This window comes from Lissotriton helveticus, chromosome 3_1 (genome assembly GCF_964261635.1).
Source record: "Lissotriton helveticus chromosome 3_1, aLisHel1.1, whole genome shotgun sequence".
NCBI lineage: Eukaryota > Metazoa > Chordata > Amphibia > Caudata > Salamandridae > Lissotriton > Lissotriton helveticus.
This window is the reverse complement of record NC_136061.1, coordinates 486,279,158-486,301,919: the sequence shown is the minus strand read 5'-3', so window position 1 is coordinate 486,301,919 and position 22,762 is coordinate 486,279,158. Positions and strand designations below refer to the sequence as shown.

At 46.3% G+C, this 22,762-nt stretch overlaps 1 protein-coding gene across 2 annotated transcripts in view; it reads right to left on the bottom strand.

The window, feature by feature from the left end:
* Positions 1–1,529: 1,529 nt before the first annotated feature.
* WDR75 (WD repeat domain 75) overlaps positions 1,530–22,762 on the bottom strand; it is a 165,106-nt gene continuing 143,873 nt past the window's right edge. Inside the window, exons 19-21 of one of the 2 annotated variants that reach the window (XM_078680360.1) lie at positions 12,840–12,974; positions 11,959–12,047; positions 1,530–1,792 (exon numbers count right to left, since the gene is read on the bottom strand). In XM_078680360.1, coding sequence (XP_078536486.1) covers positions 1,588–1,792; positions 11,959–12,047; positions 12,840–12,974 — 429 coding nt within the window. In that variant the 3' untranslated portion in view covers positions 1,530–1,587. The remainder of the gene's footprint in view (positions 1,793–11,958; positions 12,048–12,839; positions 12,975–22,762) is intronic. The other variant, XM_078680361.1, reaches the window with a different exon arrangement.

Here is a 22,762-nt window from a genome sequence, read left to right as displayed (position 1 = left end):
CTTCAGTTGGTATCAGAGTCCACCAAGTCTTAAATTCTAGTGGGTCAACACTAGGTCAGGGGTGCCTGATGTTTGGAACCAGTCCAGTAAAAACTGGGCAACTGTCAGAAGATACTGGTTTCAGTTTAATGTTTTTAACGGCAGTGCATACACTGGGATGGTGCTGCTTGCCTCTAGAGAAGGACAAATCTGGAGACTATGAAAGCCCTGCGACCAAGGGTTAGGTTAGAATGGGAAGTTCTTTAACAGGGCACTGTTCCCAAGCTAAAGATGGTTTACTGGAATCACCCAAAACACAGGGGAGGGAATCAGGGGTGAAGCAATCTCACCTTCATTTATAGTTTGCCGCTTAGTGTCCCTCGATGTTGATGTGCAGCACATTTCCTTAGCTTTAGCAGCTGCCTGGAGTCTCTGTGCTTCAAAGTATCAGCTGCCCCCACAAGCCTCTCAGATAGATCGCTCTCTGCTGAGACCTACATAATGAGCTGAAGCCCATCTCCTTCCATCAGACTGGCAAAATCTTTTCACAGGTTATCTGTCACAGAGACAGACCCTATTCTTTGGTTTGGCAGGGGCAATAGCAATCCAATTCCTTTATTCCAATCCTTGATCGCCTATTACTCTTACCGCTGTAGGCATGCTAACAAAAAGAGAGCAGCATTGAACGAACGGTCTGATGAGGCCAGACTTAGCAATCCCAGATGAACAGGTGATCCAATCAAGGGAGTCTGCTACTTTTAAATCCTGGAAGCACCTCTAATCTGGGGACATATTTCCTGCATGTTCGGCGCATGAATAGTGCATGAGGGCAGCAAGTTGTACTCCTTCCTAGTCTCTTGGTACCTGTTCCAGCTAGCCCCAGAGAATAATATCAATCAACGCCAGACCAGGAGTCCTGGACCATTACACAGCAGAAAGAAAGGCAATACGAGCTAGGCACAGATAGGAGCGGGTACCTGCCCACCTCACCAAGTTTCTACAAGGACTGGGGAGGTGTATTGGGAACAGACATGTCCAGCAGAACAGATACCAACTCAGCTCACATTAAACACCATCTCACCATCTCTACCTAGTGAACCGGTTGGCTTTCAAAAATCACATCCCAGACAGAAGAGACAAAAAGAACCCAGGTAATGGAGACCGTGTAGACATTACCATGAGGGAGCTGTAAGACAAACCCACATAGGGAGTACATGTACCCCATGACTATAGAATAATGCTGCCAACAGTCGGTCTACCACAGCCTTAGTATAGAAGGCAGCAACCACTCTATAAAAGAGGGGTGCACTATGTATGCCCCTTCGACCTCTGAGCCAAGCTCAGGGATCTTTATTCATGTAAAAAGCGAGATGCTCAGTGTACAACATGGTCATGTTAGGAAACCTTACAGCAGCTTTCAGTGACTTACCAGAAGATCAATATAAAGTAGGGAAGTACTCTCTTGCCATCCCCAAACCCATCATATTGATTAGGCATGCCCACCCAGGACAGGACATAATTGCATTACAACAAGATCAGTTTCAAGATAATGGTTTTGGATTCAGAATATATTATAAAAATATAAGGTGTATAAATATTTCAATGATTCTACAGAGTTGAAATCCAGCTATAATCTTTTTTCCTTAGTCTTTTCAATTCTCTCTCTTGATATTTTGAAAGTTGGGGAGAGGTTTCATCCATATAAGAAGGTGCTGTCACTTCCTGTTTTCTCGCTGTAGAATCCATTTCTTCATCAGAATCCTCCATTCCTGTTTCACTTTCCATTTCCACTTCATCTGGAACTTCTTTACTGCTGGAATGGGAATCACATGAAAAGCAGTGAAATAGGCGTTGAGATTAGCTGAAAATATGCTCTGAATGTGTGCAACAATGAGCATAGACCAGCTATCAGGACAGACAACAGCGATTTGGACAAATAACATTGTGTTGCACTATAGACGTGTACAACCTAAGAATTTTATATATAAAAAAAAATTAACAATGTGTGTCTTGTAGTAAGTACTGTCTCAAGAACAAGTTAGACAAAACAGAAGGATTATTCAAGGCTTTTGTCAAACCACATTTACTTCTGTCAGCCCATGATTAAAAAATGAGATCAATCAGATTTTTTTCAGGTGATTCAACAGTGTCGAGCTCAGGGATAACAGGCAAGTCTACACATTCCTTTTTTCCTCATTACACTATTGTATTATGATTAGGCGGTCCTGTTTTCAGGGCTTATTTTGTGCGAATTCCAATTGTGTTTTCGAAACATTTTGAAATCAGTGCTGATCAATATTTATTTCAAGCTTTTATAAAACTTTTTTTTTGCAGTGATCATTAATTTAAAGGTGATGTAATGCAGGGTATGTATGGTCTTCCGATTGATAGTGCGCCCAATGGTCTCATGGTAGATTGTTTTTCAATCACAGAAAGTCTGAATTGAACTCTTCCTCACACCTCATCTTTAACACTAACTATCCGAACTCTGCCTGGTTTACAGGAATATTAATGGATTGAAAAAGTAATAGTGCTATATTCAACCCATTTAATGAGCAAATTGTGAGCAGTTTCCTTTATTCACCTACTCCTTATTCAGCATGACAACATTGTAGGTGTGGGCAACCCAGTCAACAGCATAGTAACGAATAGTTTTCTTACCTGTCGGTGTAGTTTTGCAGCTTGAAGATCTTTCTGGATTCACTATGCTGTGCATTATTCCGCGGTCTTGTGGTTGGGTCCGGAATCGTAGTCTTTTCTTTGTTTTTTCGTAGCCCAGGTGGGCGTCGGCGTCACACCTCCTCGGGTGCATTTCTGGTGACGTCGGCATGCTTCCTGCGGAAGCTCCCACTCTTGGGCGCCATCTTCGGGTTCTTTTTTTCCGTGTTTCTTTTGTTTCCGAAGTAATGGCAATGTTCTATTTAGGTGATATTTTAACCGCTTGTACTTTTAAGTCCTTTTTTTTAATTAACCACCTCTTCTCTCTCCAGCCTCATCTTTCTGGCGGAGGTGGGTGGGTTCGCTAGTGAATCCAGAAAGATCTTCAAGCTGCAAAACTACACCGACAGGTAAGAAAACTATTCGTTTTGCAGCGTGAATCTTTCTTGATTCACTATGCTGTGCATAGATTTTGTAGCGGTTTCTCATTTCTGTGGCGGCTGGGTGGAAGATGAGCGTTGGTTATTAAATATGTGCTGGAGCACCTTTTGTCCGACTTGTGCTTCCTTGTTCATCTGTATATCCACACAGTAGTGCTTTGTGAACATGTGCACCGAAGCCCATGTTGCCGCCAGGCATATGTCTTGTATGGGTGTGTTAGCCAGGAAGGCTATTGTAGCACCCTTTTTCCTAGTGGAGTGGGCACGTGTCCCCTCTGCTAGCTCTTGTCCTGCACGTTTGTGGCAGAGTTGAATTGTTTGTGCGATCCATCGTGCAATAGTCTCTTTGGTTACTGCCTTGCCCATGAAACTGTTGGCGAATGACACAATGAACTGTTTTGTTTTCCTGTGTCCCTTCGTCCTCTCAATGTAGTGCATGACTGCCCTTCTGGCGTCCAGGGTGTGCAGAGCTCGCTCTGCGCTAGTGGTTGGTTTTTGGAAAAAACTCAGTATCTGTATAGACTGGTTCATGTGGAATTTGGACACCACCTTCGGCATGAAGTGTGGGTCAGTCCTCATCACAACCCTATCATTGTGTATTTGTATGTAGGGTTCTTGTAGAGTCAGCGCCTGAAGCTCGCTTACTCTGCGTAAGGACGTTATTGCAACCAGGAAAGCTGTTTTCATAGTTAGCATCTTTAGGGAGGCCTTGTGAAGTGGTTCAAAGGGCTCTTTCATGAGATCCGTTAGGACTATGTTCAAGTTCCATGCAGGTGGCGGCACCCGCTTGGGTGGTGCGATCCTTTTCGCTCCTTCCAGGAATCTCTTCACCACCTGTGATGTGAAGAAACTCCTGCACGTTTCTCCCCTTGTGTAGGCGACTATCGCTGCCAAGTGAACTCTTAACGAGGATGAGCTAAGGTTCTTCTCCAGCAAGTGCGTCAGGTACTTTAGCACTGTGGAGTCCTTCTTCATTTTATTGTGAAGTCTTTCTTTTCTGCACCACATTGTGAATCTTTTCCATTTCGCAACATAGCACTCCGAGTGCTGGGCCTTCGTGCCTCCTGAAGGACTCTCAGGGTGCTTTCTGGCAGTCTCAAATGTGCGAACTCTATGTCCTCAGGAGGCTCAGGCTCTCTGGCTCTGGGTGTAGCACCTCTCCGTTCTGCATGGAGAGCAGGTCTTTCCTCTTGCCGAATCTGTGGGGTGCACACTGTCTCATCTCCATGATCTGCGAGTACCATGTCTGCCTGGCCCACTGTGGCGCGACCAGTATCAGGGTCATGTTGCTCGCTCTGCACTTGCTCAGCACTCTGTGCATCAGTGGTATCGGGGGAAAAGCGTAAGCAAATGTCCTGGACCAATCTATCCATAGGGCATTCCCCAGGGACCCCTCCTCGGGCTGTCTGGATGCGAAGTTTTGGCATTTTGCATTCCGGCGTGTGGCAAACAGGTCCACTGATGGCGTTCCCCATCTGTCGAACAGCCACCTTGTCTCTTGAGCATTGAGGTCCCACTCGTGGGATGCCGATGTCTGTCTGCTGAGCCAGTCTGCCTGTATGTTGTCCTTCCCTGGTAGGTGTATGGCTAGCAGGTCTATCTTGAGAGGGATGGCCCATCTCCATATCTCCTGCGCCAGCGTTGAAAGCGTGGCTGACTGTGTCCCACCCTGCTTGTTGATGTAGAACATCGCGGTGGTGTTGTCTGTTTGTAGCAACACCTTGTGCTTGTACAGTCTTGTTTGGAAAGCTTTCAGTGCAAGGAAGATTGTCTTCAATTCTAGGTAATTGATGTGCTTTGTCGCATCTGCTGGCGTCCACAGTCCCCTCACCTTGAGCTCCTCCATGTGAGCGCCCCATCCCTTCAAGGATGCGTCTGTGGTGATGGTCACTGTTGGCGTTGGGGGCGTTCGAGGCTTTCCCCTTGTTATGTTCTCCATGGTCCACCATGTCATCTCCTTCTGCACTGCGTGCGTTACAACCACTAGATCCTCCCAACTGCCTGTATCTTGTGACCATTGCTCTTGTAGCCATTCTTGAATGGGTCTCATGTGGAGTCGTACATTTGGTACCAGGTGGATGCATGATGCCATCATCCCCATGATCTTGCTCGCAGTCCTCACTGTCCGAGCTTGTCCCTTCCGGTAGAGGCGAGTTTCCGTCACCAGCGCCCTCTTCTCGCTGGGGAACACCTTGCCCTGTAAGGTGTTGATCTGTGCTCCCAGGAAGATCTTCACTTGTTCCGGCTCCATTGATGATTTCTTCCAATGGATGGAGAACCCCAGGCTTATGAGCGTGCTCGTCACTGTATGTGCGTGCTGCTTGCATTTCTGGTATGAGTTTGCTTTCACCAGCCAGTCGTCCAGGTAAGGGTATACGTGTATTCCTTGCCTTCGTAGGTGCGCTGCGACTGCTGCGAGGCACTTTGTGAAGACTCTTGGTGCTGATTTTAGCCCGAAGGCTAGTGTTGTGAACTGGTAGTGGCTTTCTCCGATGGTGAACCTGAGCATATGCTTGTGCTTTCTGTTCATTGGGATGTGCAGGTAGGCGTCCTTGAGGTCTATCGTGACCATGAAGTCCCCGATGTGCAATTGCGGGAGCACCTCTTGCAGGGGGTCATTTTGAATTTTTGCGTTCTTATGAATTTGTTCAGGAACCTTAGATCCAGAATGGGTCTCATTGTCTCGTCTACTTTTGGTATCAGAAGTACGTTGAGTATATTCCTTTGTTTCTTTCCTTGAAGGGTACCCGTTCTATGGCCTGCTTCTGCAGGAGTTCCTTTGCTTCTTCCTGAAGATGCTCTAGCTGTTTGCTTGCTAGTGGTTTTCTTTTTGCTTTTCTGCTTGTTGGCCTCCCCTCCAACTCTATGCAGTATCCGAATTGGATGATGTTGAGGATCCATTTGTCTGATGTGATTTCTCTCCATTCTTGGAGGTAAAATCTTAATCTTCCTCCCACTGGTGTTATGTGGTCGTAGGTGTCTACTTTGTCTTGACCCCTCTGTACGTGCTGCCCCCTGGGATCTTTTCTGTGGGCGGGCACACTGAGTTTTTTTAAGTCACTTAGAGGCGGGCTGCTGTCCCCCTCTTTTATTCTGTCCACGTCAATTTCCTCTCCCTCGAAAGGACTGGCCTCTTGGTTGGTACTGCCAGGACTGCTTCTGCTGACCCTGCTGAGCTTGCGAGTCTGCCTGGTGCGTTTGTTGGAAAGCCTGGTGTGATGTACCTGGCTGGTTTCCACCTCTCCCGCCGGGCCTCCGTGACGGGGTGCCCCTTTTGTTGCCTCTGAACTGCAATGCTCCCATGGACCTTGCTGTTTCGTTGTCCTTTTTTAGTTGACTGAGCTTCTCATCAACTGTACCGAAAAGCGTATCGCCGTCGAACGGTGTGTTCAGGATGCTGTGTTGCACCTCGGGTTTGAAACCTGAAATCCTGAGCCAGGCGTGTCTTCTTTCAGTGACACCCATCATCATGAGCCTGCTGGAGGTGTCTGCTCCGTCCAGGGCCGTCTTGAGGCAAGAATTTGCCACGTTCTTCCCTTCTTCAGCCAGTTTTTCGGCCTTCTGCCTGGCATCCTGGGGCAGGTCCTTCACCAACTGCCCCAGCTCCTCCATGATCTGGTACATGTGCCTGTTTATCAGGGCGTTAGAATTAGCCAGGTGCCAGTGGGTTGCGGCATTCCGTTCGATCCTTCTGCCCACCAGATCCATCCTCTTGCTCACCTTATCCGGTGGTGGTCCAGAAGTAGTGGGCACGTTAGCCCTCTTTCTTGCTGTGGCCGTGATAATGGAGTCTGCAGAGACCGTGCCCTAAATGTAGGGTAGGTCCTTTGAGGAATGCTTGTATTTCTACTCTGTTCTGGGAGTGACTGCCTTGCATGTTGCGGGTTCCTTGAATGCTTCCCTCGCCTGAGCCAAGACGCTATCGAGCATTGGTAGGTACTGGCTCCTTGTTTGCGTGGGGAGCAATGTCTCTAGAAGGAAGTCTGCTTTCTGCTTCTCTTCGTCGAGCTTGAGTCTGAATGCTGCTGCGGCAGACTTTATCACCGAGTTGTAGGCCCGATGTCGTCCGGCGGCGAGGGCCTCGAGGGATATGTGTCGACCGCCTCCTCTGGGCTTTCGGTGTCGACATCTAGGTAATCCACCTCCTGTAAGTCCGAGGGGGCCGACTCGGCGTCCGTCCTGCTGTCCTCTTCCTCCCCATAGTTGTAACTATAGAAGGGACTTTCGTCATCTTCCTGGTCGTCGACCACCTCGACGTCCGGGTCTTGTTCCTCGGCGTCTTCCTCCTCGACCACCTCCACCACTGGTGGCTTGGTCTTGTGGGAAATCGTGAAGGTTTTCATCTTTGCGTCGAATTCTTTCTTACTCTGCAAGATGTTTTCCATTTCGGCCTCGAGGCGCCTTCTCTTTTTCTCCATCTCGGCTGCGTGTTCCGCGTCGGATGGTTCGGCCGCTCTTTTCGGCGGTTGGCTCGGCGCCGTGCTTTTCGGTCGATCGATCCTTTTCAGGGACGATTTTCGACGACTTTTGCTGTTCAACAGCTCTCGGCGCCGGGACTCCTTCTCAGAGGATCCGCTGGGCCTGTGTGTAGCCGCGGGCGCCAGGTGTTTTGGCGCGGCGCTTTCGGGGCCTTGCCCTCGTTTTTTCGAGACTCAGAGTCTCTCGGGTTCTTAGGGGCCGTAGAGTCTACCTTATCAGAAGTCTTGGTGTAATCGGTCTCTACGACCGTGTAGCTGTCTTCGGCGGCAGCGTTGTCCTCTTCCTCGGAGGACATCCCCAGATCGTAGAGGGATGGAGTCGGGGCCTTCCCCTGGAGGGTGGCGTGCGCTACCCTCTGGCTCGCTCTCACACGCAGGGTCTTCGGGGCGAAGGCGGAGCAGGCGTTGCAGTCCTCGCTTCCGTGATCTACCGGTAGGCAAAGGTTGCAAACCGGGTGCTGGTCCTTCTGCGCGTACTTGTGGTGGCAGTTACGGCAGAACTTGAACGGCGTATTGTCCATCATCGAGCGCTCAGGGCCTCCCTGGTCGACGTTCGTCGAAGATCTCGATGAATTCTCCTTCTCCTTTGCTGGCTCTTGATCGATGAAGTCTCCTGGAGTCTTCAGATGAATTTTCTTTCCAATTTCTGTATTTTCCTTCTTCTTTCTCCAAAAATGTATGGAGCCCAAACGGGAACGATCCAGACCCGACCGCGGAAAAAAAGAACCCGAAGATGGCGCCCAAGAGTGGGAGCTTCCGCAGGAAGCATGCCAACGTCACCGGAAATGCACCCGAGGAGGTGTGACGCCGACGCCCACATGGGCTATGAAAAAAAAAACACAAAAAAAGAAAAGACTACGATTCCGGACCCAACCACAGGACCGCGGAATAATGCACAGCATAGTGAATCCAGAAAGATTCACGATGCAAAACCAGAGCTACTCAGTATGTCAGTCGATCCCCCGGTTCGTCTGCCTCTTCAGGAGGACCTTCTGTCGCAGCAGCAGGGGACGGTCCTCCACCTGAACCTGTCCAGTCTCCACCTCCATGCTTGGAGATTGAGCGGCGACAGTTGAGGCCATTTGACTTGCCTCCTGAAATCTGTAATGTCATTCTGGCAGCCAGGCGTCCCTCCACAAAACGGTATACGCCTGCAGGTGGAACAGATTTGTGGCATGGTGCACAGCAAAGGCTGTGGATCCTCTTGCTGCCCCTCTCTGAGGTTCTTCTCTTCCTTCTTTCTCTTGCCCAGCAGGGCTCTGCTCTGGGCACTATCAAGGGCTACCTTTCTGCTCTTTCAGCCTTTCTGAGGCTGCCTGATCAACCTTCCTTGTTCAAGTCCCCCATTGTAAATAGATTTCTTAAGGGCATCACACACACGTTCCCTCCTGTTCCGTTTGTGATGCCTCAGTGGGACTTGAACCTTGTTCTTACTTTTCTGATGTGCGCTCCCTTTGAGCCACTTCACAACTGTCCTCTTCGTCTTCTCACTTTGAAGACTGCTTTCCTGGTTGCCATCACCTCTGCCAGGAGGGTGAGTGAGCTCCAGGCTCTTTCTTGTACTCCACCCTTCCTTTCGGTCCATCCGGACAAGGTTGTGTTACGTACTAAGCCTTCTTTCCTGCCCAAGGTTGTCACGGCCTTCCACATCGGGCAGTCCATCACCTTGCCAGCCTTCTTCCCGCCTCCACACCCCTCTAAAGAGGAAGAGCGGCTCCACCGTCTGGATCCAAAACGTGCGCTCTCATTCTATTTGGATCGCACACGCCAGTTCCGGGTGGATGACCAACTCTTTGTTGGTTACGTGGGCGCTAAGAAGGGAAAAGCGGTGCACAAGAGGACCATCTCCCGGTGGATCATCTTGTGTATCCAGGCATGTTACTCCTTGGCTAAGAAGGAGCCCCCGGTTGGATTGCGGGCTCATTCCACCCGAGCCGCGGCGACTACAACTGCCCTGGGCCGGAGAGTGCCCATACAAGACATCTGTCAGGCTGCTACGTGGGCATCGCTGCACGCGTTTGCAAGACACTACTGCCTGGACAGCCAAGTCCGGAGGGATGGCTTCTTTGGCCGTTCTGTCCTCCAGGACTTTCTGGTGTGATTATTGGTTCGCAGACCCACCACCGGGGTTGGTATTGCTGGGGTATCTATTCTAAGGTAAGGAATCTAATTCTAAGGTGTCTCTTTCAGATGCACAAGTTACTACTTGTGTAACGATATATCTGTAAGAGACATTAGTTAGTATTAGATTCCTTACCGACCGACCCACCCATCCTCCCCGTTCTGCGAACCGATATCTAGGGTTAAGGTCATCCCCTTTCAGGGCCCTAGTTTCAATGGCACCAGTGTTGGTTTTTAACATGGCTCGGCGCTTCTGGCGCGGAAAAGCTGTGTCTAAAAACTGACGTCAGCACGCGGAGGCGGCCTCTAAGTACTCCGACGACGTCATCACGGGCGCCGACGACGGACGCAGAGCCGCAGACGACGCCTACCGACGCGCAAGGGTACTGCTACGCAAAAATTTCCGGATCCAGTCTGACGCCTGGAGATATTCTAAGGTAAGGAATCTAATACCAACGTGTCTCTTTCAGATACCTACTTCAAAGAAGGGGATTCCAAAGGTCATACGACTGACTTCCTGTTAAATCTACAAGGATATAAAATGCTACAAGAGGCCTTTTATTGCAACTGCCCAGCTGCAGATTGGTACCTAGACCTGGACTGGACCCTACTTACAGCCTCTGCCTGACACACAGTCTATCCAGAGGTCCATGGTGGGCTTTAGGAGTGTACTCTTGTGGTGGGTTGAGACTTAAAGGACTAAAGTCAGAAGGTAAACTCTTTGACCAGGACAAACCTAGTCAGTGTATTTGACTGGTGCTCCATTGCACGCAAGCATCAAGTTGCACCTTTTCCCAGCCTATCATGGGCATTATCATTGGCACTTTGTGCTTCTTGGCACTATTCCTACCTAAAACTTTAAAAATTCATATTTCTACTTATGAAATCGTGTTTGGGATTTTTATTGTTTGCTATTTTGACTATATTACTGTTGTGATCCTGCATAAATACTATACACATTGCCTTTAAGTCTGTCAGCGCTACACTACAGCTACCAATGGGTATGACTCAGGTTTAGTGACTTTAAAGGATTCCTGACCAGTGTTGTGGTTGTTCCTTGAGGTGGGTAGTCACCTGCCCCAATTAATAACCCAATTTCCTACAGAGGCACACCAATGTTGCATTAAAGTCAACACAAACTGGGCAAGTCAAGAGCAAGCAGGGACCAGCCAGCAGCCATACTGGCAACATTCCTATCACTAAACGTACAATATACAGCCAGTATGACCTTTAAGTTTTGGAGCAAATAGTCTACCTACTTTAATACAACACTTCCTTCATCTGTGGGTCTAACTGTTTACAAAATACCGGCTACTTTAAGACATGAATATCATCCACCTACGATGGCCTATATGTTTGTAGGTCATGATGCTAGCTGCATGAGGTCAGGTTGCATCAATGCTTGCTCCCTTGTTAAATATTATGGAGAGTTGCAAGATCTAATACTGAATGATAATTCAAAACGTTCCAAACATTTAATAACTCTGAATCTTGCCTGAACTCAGTGTTGTGGCTAAAGATTTCAGAATCCAACTGGCTTTCATACTGCAAGGGCCTACTGTTAATACAGGTTTCTTTTAATCCTCCATTCAGTCTGAATCCTTTCAGAATTTCTTCCTTTGCGATAGTACAAAGAATTTTCTTTGAGCATACTGGTTACCATGTTAGTATTCTCCAGCAATAAATGAGCTATTATTGAATGGCTCTGTGGATAAAACGTGAAGCAATGGCTTGTTAGGGCCACTCATAATAAGGCTTAGATCCGTGATTGGTCACTAATTTGAGGTATTTTCCTTTTATCGGTTTCTCTGGTTTGACCAATTTCAATTATGCTTTAGGAGGGATTGGTGAGGATAAGAAGCCACGAGTGCCACATCAGAGGTAGAGCAGTGGTAGTGCAAAAGATATTTGTCAAATGGCAGACAGGGAGCACACGAAGTTCGGACAGAAAAGAGAGAACATAAGTTAACACTGCACAAGGATCATCCAAGTACTTCTAAATCATGTTTTGTTTTTACAGAAAGAATAGTAAGGAGAACAGAAATGTACATGGACGGAAAAGGCTCATACAAGATCACATAATGTGGTTGATAATGCAGGCTGTATGGCTTACTGGAGAACTCCAAGGCAAACAACTAGATCTTGGGTGGTGGCCAATTCAAAGCATTCATCTAAATAATTTACACTAATGTGGCAAAACGTTTTTATTGTGACCACTGAAATTATATTATATCTATCTATAGATAGATATTTAGAGAGCTACCCACTAACATACATCTTACCTCTCATGTTTGGATATCAGCAAGGAATTGATGAACATAGAACACAAAACAGAGGCTGCGGGTAGGACATGGGCTGGAGTACTTAGGAGCTGAAAGGGAAATAACAAATGTTATTTGTGAGCAACTGTCTTTGCTTTTCTGAGCAGTCTTTAGGTGGGTACTAAACCACAGGTTAAGGACATATTATAGTTCTCCTATACAAAATACTTCTCAATGTGAAAGAAAGTGATTATACAGTTTTGATTAACCAGATTCATCATGAAAAGTTAGGGAACACTAATATCTGAGCCACAGTCCTAAACAAGGTACAGCATGATGGAGAGTGCCTATTTACATGCATTATTCCTTGCTTGTCCCAACAAGCATGCCGTAAATAGGGGTTAGCTGAACAGCATTTTGAGGATCACACTTTTTCAAAAGTTAATGGTTTTTCTCATCAAATAATACCAATATCCCATTTTTTCCCAAAACGTTGAACTGTAAGTGCTCAACAAGACATAGGTTTAGTATTCATTACTTAATGGAAAAACAATGGGGGCACCAATATAAATCATGCAAAAATTAATGTAGAGGGTTAATGCAATATAATCATCTCTTCCCAACAAGTATAGTAAAGATGGTGATTAGGATCCAGCAAAGAAAATACAAAGATTACTGATTTGGCCACCCTGCCAAAAAGATATGATTTAAACTATGTATTACACAGACACTGCCCACTGGTTCAATATCCTTTCACTCTCCTTTAATCAGGATCAGTACATTTATCGTGTTCCTCAAAAGGAAGATTCATGCTCCCAAATATGCATTTTTGCTTCACCAAGTTATTCACTTTACATTTCCGATCAACTAAGAAGCAGCTGCTAAGAAGGACTCAATAATACCTCTTTAATTGCGACCGAGCCGTGTGCCTTTAGTGAGGAAGCCCTTCCCAAGTCTAAATCCATTTTCTCTTGCCGGTGCGGTTTCCGTAAAAGCTGCTGAAAAGGAGTAACTGGGACACTTTCTTCCACAGCCAACTGAAAAGAAAAGAAAATATGCAGTTATAAATGTGCTTGAGAATAGACTCCGTACCATACCTAGAGGTCAACTTGCTGAAAAAGTCTAAGTCACCAGTGTTCCTCATTCTTACTGTATTCCTCTAGGTTTACAGGCTAGCGTGTCAACGTGGGAAAGGACACCAAATGGTGGGATGTCGAGGCACACCTGGGCCACGAATAAAAAAACAAAAAAAGAATACTACAATTCCGGACCCAACCACTAGATGGCGGGATAATGCACAGCATAGTGAAAGATTCACGCTGCAAAACTATCCGTAGGAAGCTGGCTCTGTACAAACTATACCAAAGTAAAGTATTGTGTGCACAGAATCCAGTGGATCCCAAGAGGTATAGCAGAGGATAAAGTAGATAATTCCTTAATATCAAGTTAGTGGTAACTTAGCTGAGCAGTTAGGCTTGTCAGAAGGTAGTGTTACGCATTTGTTACAGACTTAGGCAAGAAATGATAGCACACTGACTGAATCCAGGCCAGTTCGAATAAAAAGTTGTTACTTTATTATTTTTTACTAGTCTCTAATAAAAGAGAGAGGGACCCAAACCTAAAGGGATAGGGTACCAACAAACGACTTTATGTCAAGAAAATTTCCCTTCAGGTAAATCAATTTAACGAACATCAACTTCTCAATAGCGTAGAAGAATAACATATTTAAGACAAAAAAACACAATTACAACCATTGGGGACTTGGAAACTAAGAGCAATGCAAAGGTTTAAAAATATGAGATAACAGCGATTTCAAAATAAGCAGTTTATTCATTATAAAAATATTGATAAAAATACATAAAAACACAATAAATTTGGGAACACAGAGAATATTGCACAGGGGTGAATCTAAACGCAAATACTCCTACTCAAATTCATACACCTAACAGGAAATATACAAAGGGTCTTTAAATCAAAGGTTAATGGTATTATTCCCTCCAATTCAACGCGTTTCGACGGACATTTAGCCTATCGCCGTCTTCATCAGGAAATAAAATCTGTATTCCCAAGTAATCTGTAATCACATAAAAAATGTCTTAGTGCTTGCCCCATGGCATAGTTAAAATTAACCTGTACATTAAATTCAAACACAGTATCACTTAAACTAAACCCCGCTTTTGCTCAGAATAACACATCTTTCCATAGTATTTCAACACGAAATGTTATTTAGGCTCTTGTATCATTGAAGTGAATTCCATAACTATCATGTTGAAAATAGTATGTTATCAATATGTATACATTCAAGTAATAAGCAATGTGGTTGCAATAACTGTCTGTGTGTAAAAATCTGATTTGTGTGTAAAAATCTAACTTTGTGTGTAAAAAACTTTGATTTGTCTGATAATTCGTGTTGAAATACTATGGAAAGATGTGTTATTCTGAGCAAAAGCGGGGTTTAGTTTAAGTGATACTGTGTTTGAATTTAATGTACAGGTTAATTTTAACTATGCCATGGGGCAAGCACTAAGACATTTTTTATGTGATTACAGATTACTTGGGAATACAGATTTTATTTCCTGATGAAGACGGCGATAGGCTAAATGTCCGTCGAAACGCGTTGAATTGGAGGGAATAATACCATTAACCTTTGATTTAAAGACCCTTTGTATATTTCCTGTTGTTAGGTGTATGAATTTGAGTAGGAGTATTTGCGTTTAGATTCACCCCTGTGCAATATTCTCTGTGTTCCCAAATTTATTGTGTTTATGTATTTTTATCAATATTTTTATAATGAATAAACTGTGCTTATTTTGAAATCACTTATCTCATATTTTTAAACCTTTGCATTGCTCTTAGTTTCCAAGTCCCCAATGGTTGTAATTGTGTTTTTTGTCTTAAATATATGTTATTCTTCTACGCTATTGAGAAGTTGATGTTCGTTAAATTGATTTACCTGAAGGGAAATTTTCTTGACATAAAGTTATTTTTTACTAGTACCAAGAATCACGTGGTACCTTTTCCAACTACAACTTACCTGCACTAATACTTCTCAATGCAGTAATGTTTTATAAATGCAGTTGTATATTGTACAGTTGATAGAATTTAATGGATTCCATTCTTTTAAGTACAGTTGTATACTTTTGCAATGTTACAGTTAGACAGTTCAATGGAATGCGTAGAACTACAATCCAACCCTATGGAGGAAAACAATGTTAAGTAGTTAAGTACTCTACTTACTTCCCAAGGCTTCAGGGTTAGGGACAACACAGGGCAAAGTTCAAGACCAGGTGGGTACTGTACCATGAGCGGCAGCAGGGTACAAAATCAGCGTCGGATGCCCTATGCTTCTCAATGGAGGTCGTCTATTTGGAAAGTGGTTGCAGGATTGGACCAGGAGGCTGGACAAAGACGACTAACAGCTGGGCAGGTAAGTTGGATAGCTGTGGCGCCGTTGGCTGGGATTTCCAGAGTCGGGGGCAGAGAATGCAGGGGTGCCTTTTGGTGTCTGTTTCTTTAGCTGGTTCCGGTCGGGGGGACCCTTTGAACAGAGGCTGCAGGCATCGAGGGGGAGTCCTGGAGATGTCAGCCACAGATGCCCATGGGGTCAGAATCGCCAGGGAGATCTCAGGATAGGTAAGTCGCTCAACTCGGGCCGGGGGCATTGGCTGCAGAGTGGTGCAGTGTAGCGGATCAGTCTGCTCTGGAGACTGGTTTCTTTTGCTGGACAAATCAGATATCCACAGGAGACAGGAGTCATTGTTGAAGTCAGCACAGGTCCTCAGGGCATCTTGAGGTTGCTAGCGATCTCAGGAAGCAGGGTCGATGGAGGAGACAGGCTGGTAGAGCTGTAGCCACGCCAGTCGTCTTCTCCACTGCTGCACAACTTCAGCCCTCCTTCTTAGGTTGTCGTATAAGAGGAGCTTGCCTTTTTCTACTTGTACATCCTAAAGATTCACCTCAGTGAGTGTCGGAACTCTTTCAGAAATTATGTTAATCTAGAAGTTGGCCCCTATTATTCACACAGAACCATTCCTTTGCTATTGCTCTTCACCTACTCGTGTGCTTCTCCTTTGGAGTCCAACTTACATCTCCTTTGGAGTCCAACTTACATGTAACACAGCAAAGTCAAGAGAATTCGCAAAGACAATGTGTAAAAGATTTTAATTTGGGGACAGAAGTTGACATTGGGGCAGCTGTCAAGGCCAGTGCAGATTATAGTTAAGCCGTCAGAGTCCCAATCGTGAAGCATGGTCGACGGCTGATTGCCAGAGTTGAGTCAGTAGATGCGGAGGGTAAACAACAGCAGGAACTCAACATCAGACATTGCTCAAAGAAGTGTTGAATGCAGAGGAAGGGAAGAGAGGGTGATTCACTTCACCTGAGGTACAAGCTGATTTGGTTTGGCTTCAGAAGTAACGAGAGCGAGAGAGCGCGTGTGGAGCTTTCACAGAGGAGAGTCTCATAAGATTCCTTGGGCTTTTTCTTGAACAGTGCAAAAAAGATTTCTATTCTCTTCTGTAAATCTTGTACAACGCATGGCTACCTGGAGGCCTTGCATCGCAGAAACAGACAACACATTAGCCACTGCTATAGGCGGGGAGGGATTAGTTCCTAAGCCAGCTTTTCACGGTCCTAAGGAAAGAATTCACAGTCCAGTCATTGTAAATATGGGTAGGGTGTCCCAAAGTTTAGGGGTTGTATAGGCTATTCAGTGACCTCCACATCTGGATTTGTTGTGCAGTGCTCTATGCAGAATGCATTGGGCCTTAAACTGCACGCAAAGCTCCACTGGAAGCGGGTGCCAAAGCCTTTTCAGCAGACTTGCCTCTGGATGTTCATGAGGAGGCGAGCAGCGGCATTTTGGATCACCTGTAATCTCTAACATATCTGTGAGAGCCGAAATACAAGGTGTTAACATAATCAGGCGTGAGATTACAAGGCCCTGCCAATCCGAATTCTGGGTGGTATCCTTCAGTATCCTGAGAACGCCAAAGCAGCTGGCAGCACGCTTTTTAGGACGGCGAGGGTGGCATCCAGCCATATCCAGAGGCTCTTTATTAAGCTTTTTGGGCTTAAGAAGGATCCCCAGACCGTCAGGCCAGAAGTCGAAGACTGGTTTCTGCTGTTGTTGTCCAGTAAGGAATATGCTACTTACCAGTATGCATCTGTTCTTGGCATGTAGGGCTGCTGACATTCATATCTGTGCATAGATCGCCGCCTAGTGTTGGGTCCGGATGATTGCACATTGTTGTCCTGGAAGAGTCTTCGAAGTATCACGAGATAGGTGGCTCCTCCCTTGGACTACAGTGCGCATGGGCATCCTCTCCATCCTCAGATTGTTTTTCGCCATTGTGGCAGAGATGGAGTATAGTACAGTAAGAGATGTCCATGCAAAGAGTGAATACTACAGCTGCGACAGGCACCAGGGAGGCGGGTGGGCGATATGAATGTCAGCAGCCCTACATGCCAAGAACAGATGCATACTGGTAAGTAGCATATTCCGTTCGAGGCATGTGGGCTGCTGAATTCATATCTGTGCATAGAATGTATAGCAGTATCTCCACTAGCGGTGGCTGCCCGTGTCAGCTGCAGCAGTCTGAAAAAGGGTCTTGAGAACAGACTATCCTACAGCAGCTTGCTGTTTGGAATGTACATCTACACATTAGTGTTTGGTAAATGTATGTATGGTTGACCATGTGGCTGCTCTACAAATTTCGTGTAAAGGAATATTTCCTAGGAAAGCCATGGATGCCCCTATGCATGTAGAATGCGCCCTAGGGGGAACTGTTAATGTGCGTTTTACTTTTAAATAACATATTTGAATGCACTTAACGATCAATCTGGCTATACCGGATTTTGAAATAGGGTTACCTTTGTGTTGCGGTGAGAAAGCAACAAACAACTGTTTTGTTTTTCGAAAAGCCTTAGTTCTATCTATATAGTATAGCAGAGCTCTCTTGACATCTAGCATATGCAAGGCCCTTTCTGCTACTGTTTGTGGATTTTGAAAGAACACTGGCAGTTCCATAGTCTGATGTATATGAAAATGGGATACCACCTTTGGCATGAATTTAGTGTTTGTTTTGAGAACTACTCTATTTGCATGTACTTGAATGTATGGTTCTTGAATAGTTAGGGATTGTAGCTCACTAACTCTTCCAAGCGAAGTAATGGCAATAAGGAAAGCCACCTTCCAAGTAAGAAACTGTATTTCGCATGAGTGTAGTGGCTCAAAAGGTGGTCCCATAAGTCTGGTTAAAACAATGTTTAGATTCCAGACTGGTGAAGGTGGGTGCGTTGGAGGAATTACTCGTTTAAGTCCTTCCATAAATGCTTTAATTGCTGGCACTCTAAACAGTGAAAGGTGTTGCCTGTTTTGGAGATAAGCTGCTAGCGCCGCTAAATGTATCCTGATGGATGAGTAGGCTAAATTGCAACGTTGTAGGTGCAAGAGATAGCAAATGATGTTTAGTGTAGAAGCATCTAATGGGTTGATGTCATTGTTTCTGCAGTAAATGACGAAACGTTTCCACTTTGCTGCATAACATGCCCTTGTAGTGAGTTTTCTTGCCTCTTTGATAATATTCATGCAGTCTGGAGGCAAGTTTAGGTATCCAAACTCTAGGATTTCAGGAGCCAGATCGCCAGGTTCATCTGTTGTGGATCTGGGTGTTGGATTTCTCCATGGCTCTGAGTTAGAAGACTGGGTGTGAGTCGCAGTCTTTGATAAGGCACCACTGACAGTTCTAGGAACGTTGTGTACCAAGGTTGCCTTGCCCATGTGGGAGCAACTAGGATTAGCGTCAGCGAATGTTGGCGCATTTTGCGTGCCACTAGCGGTATTAGTGGAGCTGGGGGAAAGCGTACGCAAATCTGCCTGACCAGTTCATCCATATCCCATTGCCCTGCGACTGCGGATGTGGGAACCTGGCGGCAAAGTACTGGCATTTTGCGTTTTCGCTTGTGGCAAATAGATCTATCTCTGGTTGTCCCCACTTCCGGAAGAATGGTTGGAGCACATTGGGGTGAATCTCCCATTCGTGCATCTGTTGACTGTGCCTGCTGAGCAGGTCGGCTATAAGATTGTCTTTGCCTGGGAGGTGTTCCGCCATGAGGAACATGTTCCTTTGAATGGCCCATTTCCACACACTTTGGGCTAGATGCGATAGCTGTGGGGAATGTGTTACTCCCTGTTTCTGAATGTAATACATAGCTGTCATGTTGTCCGCCCGGATCAACACAGTCTTGTTGCATAAGTGTTTTTTGAACGCCTTTAGTGCTAGAAAGATCGCCATCAGCTCTAGTAGATTGATGTGCATCTTCTTTTGTTGTATTTTCCATAGACCCTGGACAGTGTAATGCAGGGCATGGGCTCCCCATCCTAGCAGGGATGCGTCCGCCGTTATTACGATTTGTGGGATAGGCTCCTGGAACAGTCCTTTGCAAATGTTTTGTGGATTCCACCAATGCAGAGAGCTGTATGCCCGACTGGTCACCAACACTAGGTCTTTTAATTGTCCCTGAGCCTGGTTCCACTGCCGTGCTAAGCACTCCTGTAGCAGACGCATGTGTAGTCTGGCATGAGGGACTATGAATATGCACAAGGCCATCATGCCTATTAGTAGCATAAACACTCGAGCTGGCAATGAGTGTTGTGGTTTAAACCTTTGGATTAACATTTGCATTCTGTTGATCCATGCTGCGTTTGGATATGCCTTTGGTCCACGTGGCGTCGAGAAGGCCTTACGGCCCGATTCGACGACCAGAGTGCAAGCAAATGGTGTAGAAAGCTTATCGGTACCGATCGAAAACAATACCGACAAATCCGAAGGACTTTTGGCCTTTTTGAAAAGTTTATTTCGATTCCGAACTTGGAGTGCTGGAAAGTACATCCGAACCCAATGGCGGAAAAAAACAATCTGAGTATCTATTGTTGCTCCCAGGTACTGTTGGACGTGGGAGGGTTGCAGGTGTGACTTTGGGTAGTTTAGCGAGAAGCCTAGACTGTGCAGGAGATGAATGGTCTTTGACATGTGGCTGGCACATTGCTGGGCCGATGGCACGTGTATTAGCCAATCGTCCAGATATGGGTACACATGAATGTGTTGTCTCCTGAGATGTGCCGCCACTGTTGCTAGGCATTTGGTGAACACCCGTGGAGCTGTTGTTACACCGAATGGTAGGACTTTGAACTGGTAGTGCTGTCCTTGAATAGTAAACCTCAGATACTTTGTGAGCAGGGTGTATTGGTATATGAAAGTATGTGTCTTTGAGGTCTAGAGTTGCTAGGAAGTCTCCCTGGCGCAGCAGTGGTAAGACTTGGAGAGTGAGCATGTGAAAATGCTCTGATAAATTGTACAGGTTGAGGGGCCTGAGGTCTGAGAGAACCGTCCTTTTTTGGAATGAGGAAGTATAGTGAGTATACTCCTGTTCCTTGATGTTGGAGTGGGACTTGTTCTATGGCCCCCTTTTGCAGCATACTGATGACCTCTTGCTGCAGTAATGTTATATGTTCCTGTGATATTGGACGGTGTACGGGTGGTATGTTGGGTGGTGTTGATGTGAATTCTAGGCAATAGCAATGTTGGATAAGAACTGCGTTACTTACCTGTAACAGCAGTTATCCAGTATTGGTGTCTTTCATAGATTCACATGCCTGAATCATTCCCCGTCATCGAGACGGGAGCCTCCGGTACATAAAAAAGTAATGTCCTATAGACATACATAGAGAAAATAGGCCTAAGGGTCTCACCTTAGTAGCCTTTCTTTGTCCTTATGCAAAAAGGACCAAACTCTCACAGTCAGCCAATCAGCTCCGACCTCCCTCTAGAACCTTCCTGGGAGGAGCCTCAGTCCCTCAGATTTTCGTACGCACTCAGTTAGTTAGGCGTAACATTGTGAGAAAGGGATGTGAGACTTCCCAGGGGAGGCGGGAGGGTTGCATGTGAATCTATGAAAGACACCAATACTGGATAACTGCTGTTACAGGTAAGTAACGCAGTTCTTATCCAGTATTAGGGGTGTCTTTCATAGATTCACATGCCTGAATCAGAGTAGCTAGCAATTAGACATGCACATTCGTGATGGAAAGGTGCCCTGCAGGCATGTTAGACAATGTATACATTGTACTATAGCATTTAAAAAGACAGCATAAGCAGAGCATCACAATAGCAGAGAATGTGCATACCTGGATGGCGGGATGAGGGAAGGCTCACCTCACTGAAAGAGATGGCGTAGCACCGCCTGGCCCACTGCTGCATCCTTCTGAAGTTCGAGATCCAGGCAGTAGTGTCTGGAGAAGGTGTGCGGTGACTTCCAGGTCGCCGCTCTGCATATGTCCAGGATCGGCACTCCAGCGAAAAGTGCTGCTGATGTGGACATCGCCCTGGTGGAATGTGCAGTGACACGATCAGTCAAAGGCCGTCCGGCCTTGGTATGACAGAACGCAATCGCCGAGGAAATCCATCTTGAGATGCTTTGCTTCGTGAGAGGCAGGCCCATTCTTGGATTGCTGTATGCCACGAATAGTTGTGAAGATTTTCTGAAGTCTTTGGTTTTATCCAGATAGAACTTTAGACATCTCTTGAGGTCTAAAGAATGGAGTGCTCTTTCGGCTGCGGTGGAAGGGTTTGCAAAGAAAGACCTAAGGACTATTGGCTCATTGAGATGAAAGTCCGAAGGCACTTTCGGTATGAACTTTGGGTTTGGTCTTAACAGCACTCTGTCCTGTCTGAATTGCAGGTATGGATCCTGAATGGACAGGGCTTGAAGTTCGCTCACTCTCCTGGCCGATGTCAGAGCGAGCAAGAGCGCAGTTTTCCATGAGACGTGTTTGATGGATGCCCGATGAATGGGTTCAAAGGGATGCCTCATAAGTTGGTTGAGAACTAGGTTCAGATGCCACATCGGGGGGACTTTCCGAGGCCTCGGAAAGGATCTATAAAGTCCCTTCAGGAATTGTTTGACAAGTCGATTGGACCACAGGGAAGGTCCCGTGAAAGTTCTGGTGAACCTTGATATCGCTGCTAGGTGGACTCTTATGGACGCATGTGCCAGTCCTGATCGTGCCAAGTGCAGCAGGTATGGCAATAGCTGTTCAGGAGTGACTAACAGCGGTTGCAGGCCTTGGGCCGAACACCAAATGCAGAATCTTTTCCATTTGAGAGAGTAGGTTTTGTTGGTACTGTCTGCTCTCGCTTTTGCCAGTATATCTTTGCAGTCCTGCGGGATATTTAGGCCACCGAACTCTCTGTGCTCAGGAGCCAGGCTGATAAGTTGAGCGATGGCAGGTTCGGGTGTTGCACCTGCCCCTTGGACATCGTCAGGAGGTTCGGGTGCTGTCGCAGACGAATCGGTGTCTTGATAGAGAGCCGAAGTAGATCCGAGAACCAGTGTTGTCTCGGCCAGTACGGGGCAATCAGGATCAGGGTACAGGGCTCCGCCTTCATCTTCCTGAGGAGCCTCGGGATCATGGGAAACGGAGGAAAAGCGTAAGCAAACACGCTGAACCAACCGATGGAAAAGGCATCCTTGTTGGGGATGCCAGCTTGCGTAGCTTGGGCATTTGGCGTTCCCCTTGGTGGCAAACAGGTCGATTCTTGGGACTCCCCATTGAGAGAAGATGTGAGTCAGCGCGCTGTCGCTCAGTTCCCACTCGTGGGAGAGTGATCGTTGCCTGCTTAGGGCGTCGGCGATGGTATTTTCCTTGCCCGGCACATAGGCGGCCTTGAGTGCGATTCCCTGCAGCACTAGCCAGTTCCAGATCTTCTGCGATTCGCGTGATAGAGAGAGCGAACGCGTTCCTCCCTGTTTGTTGAGATAGTGC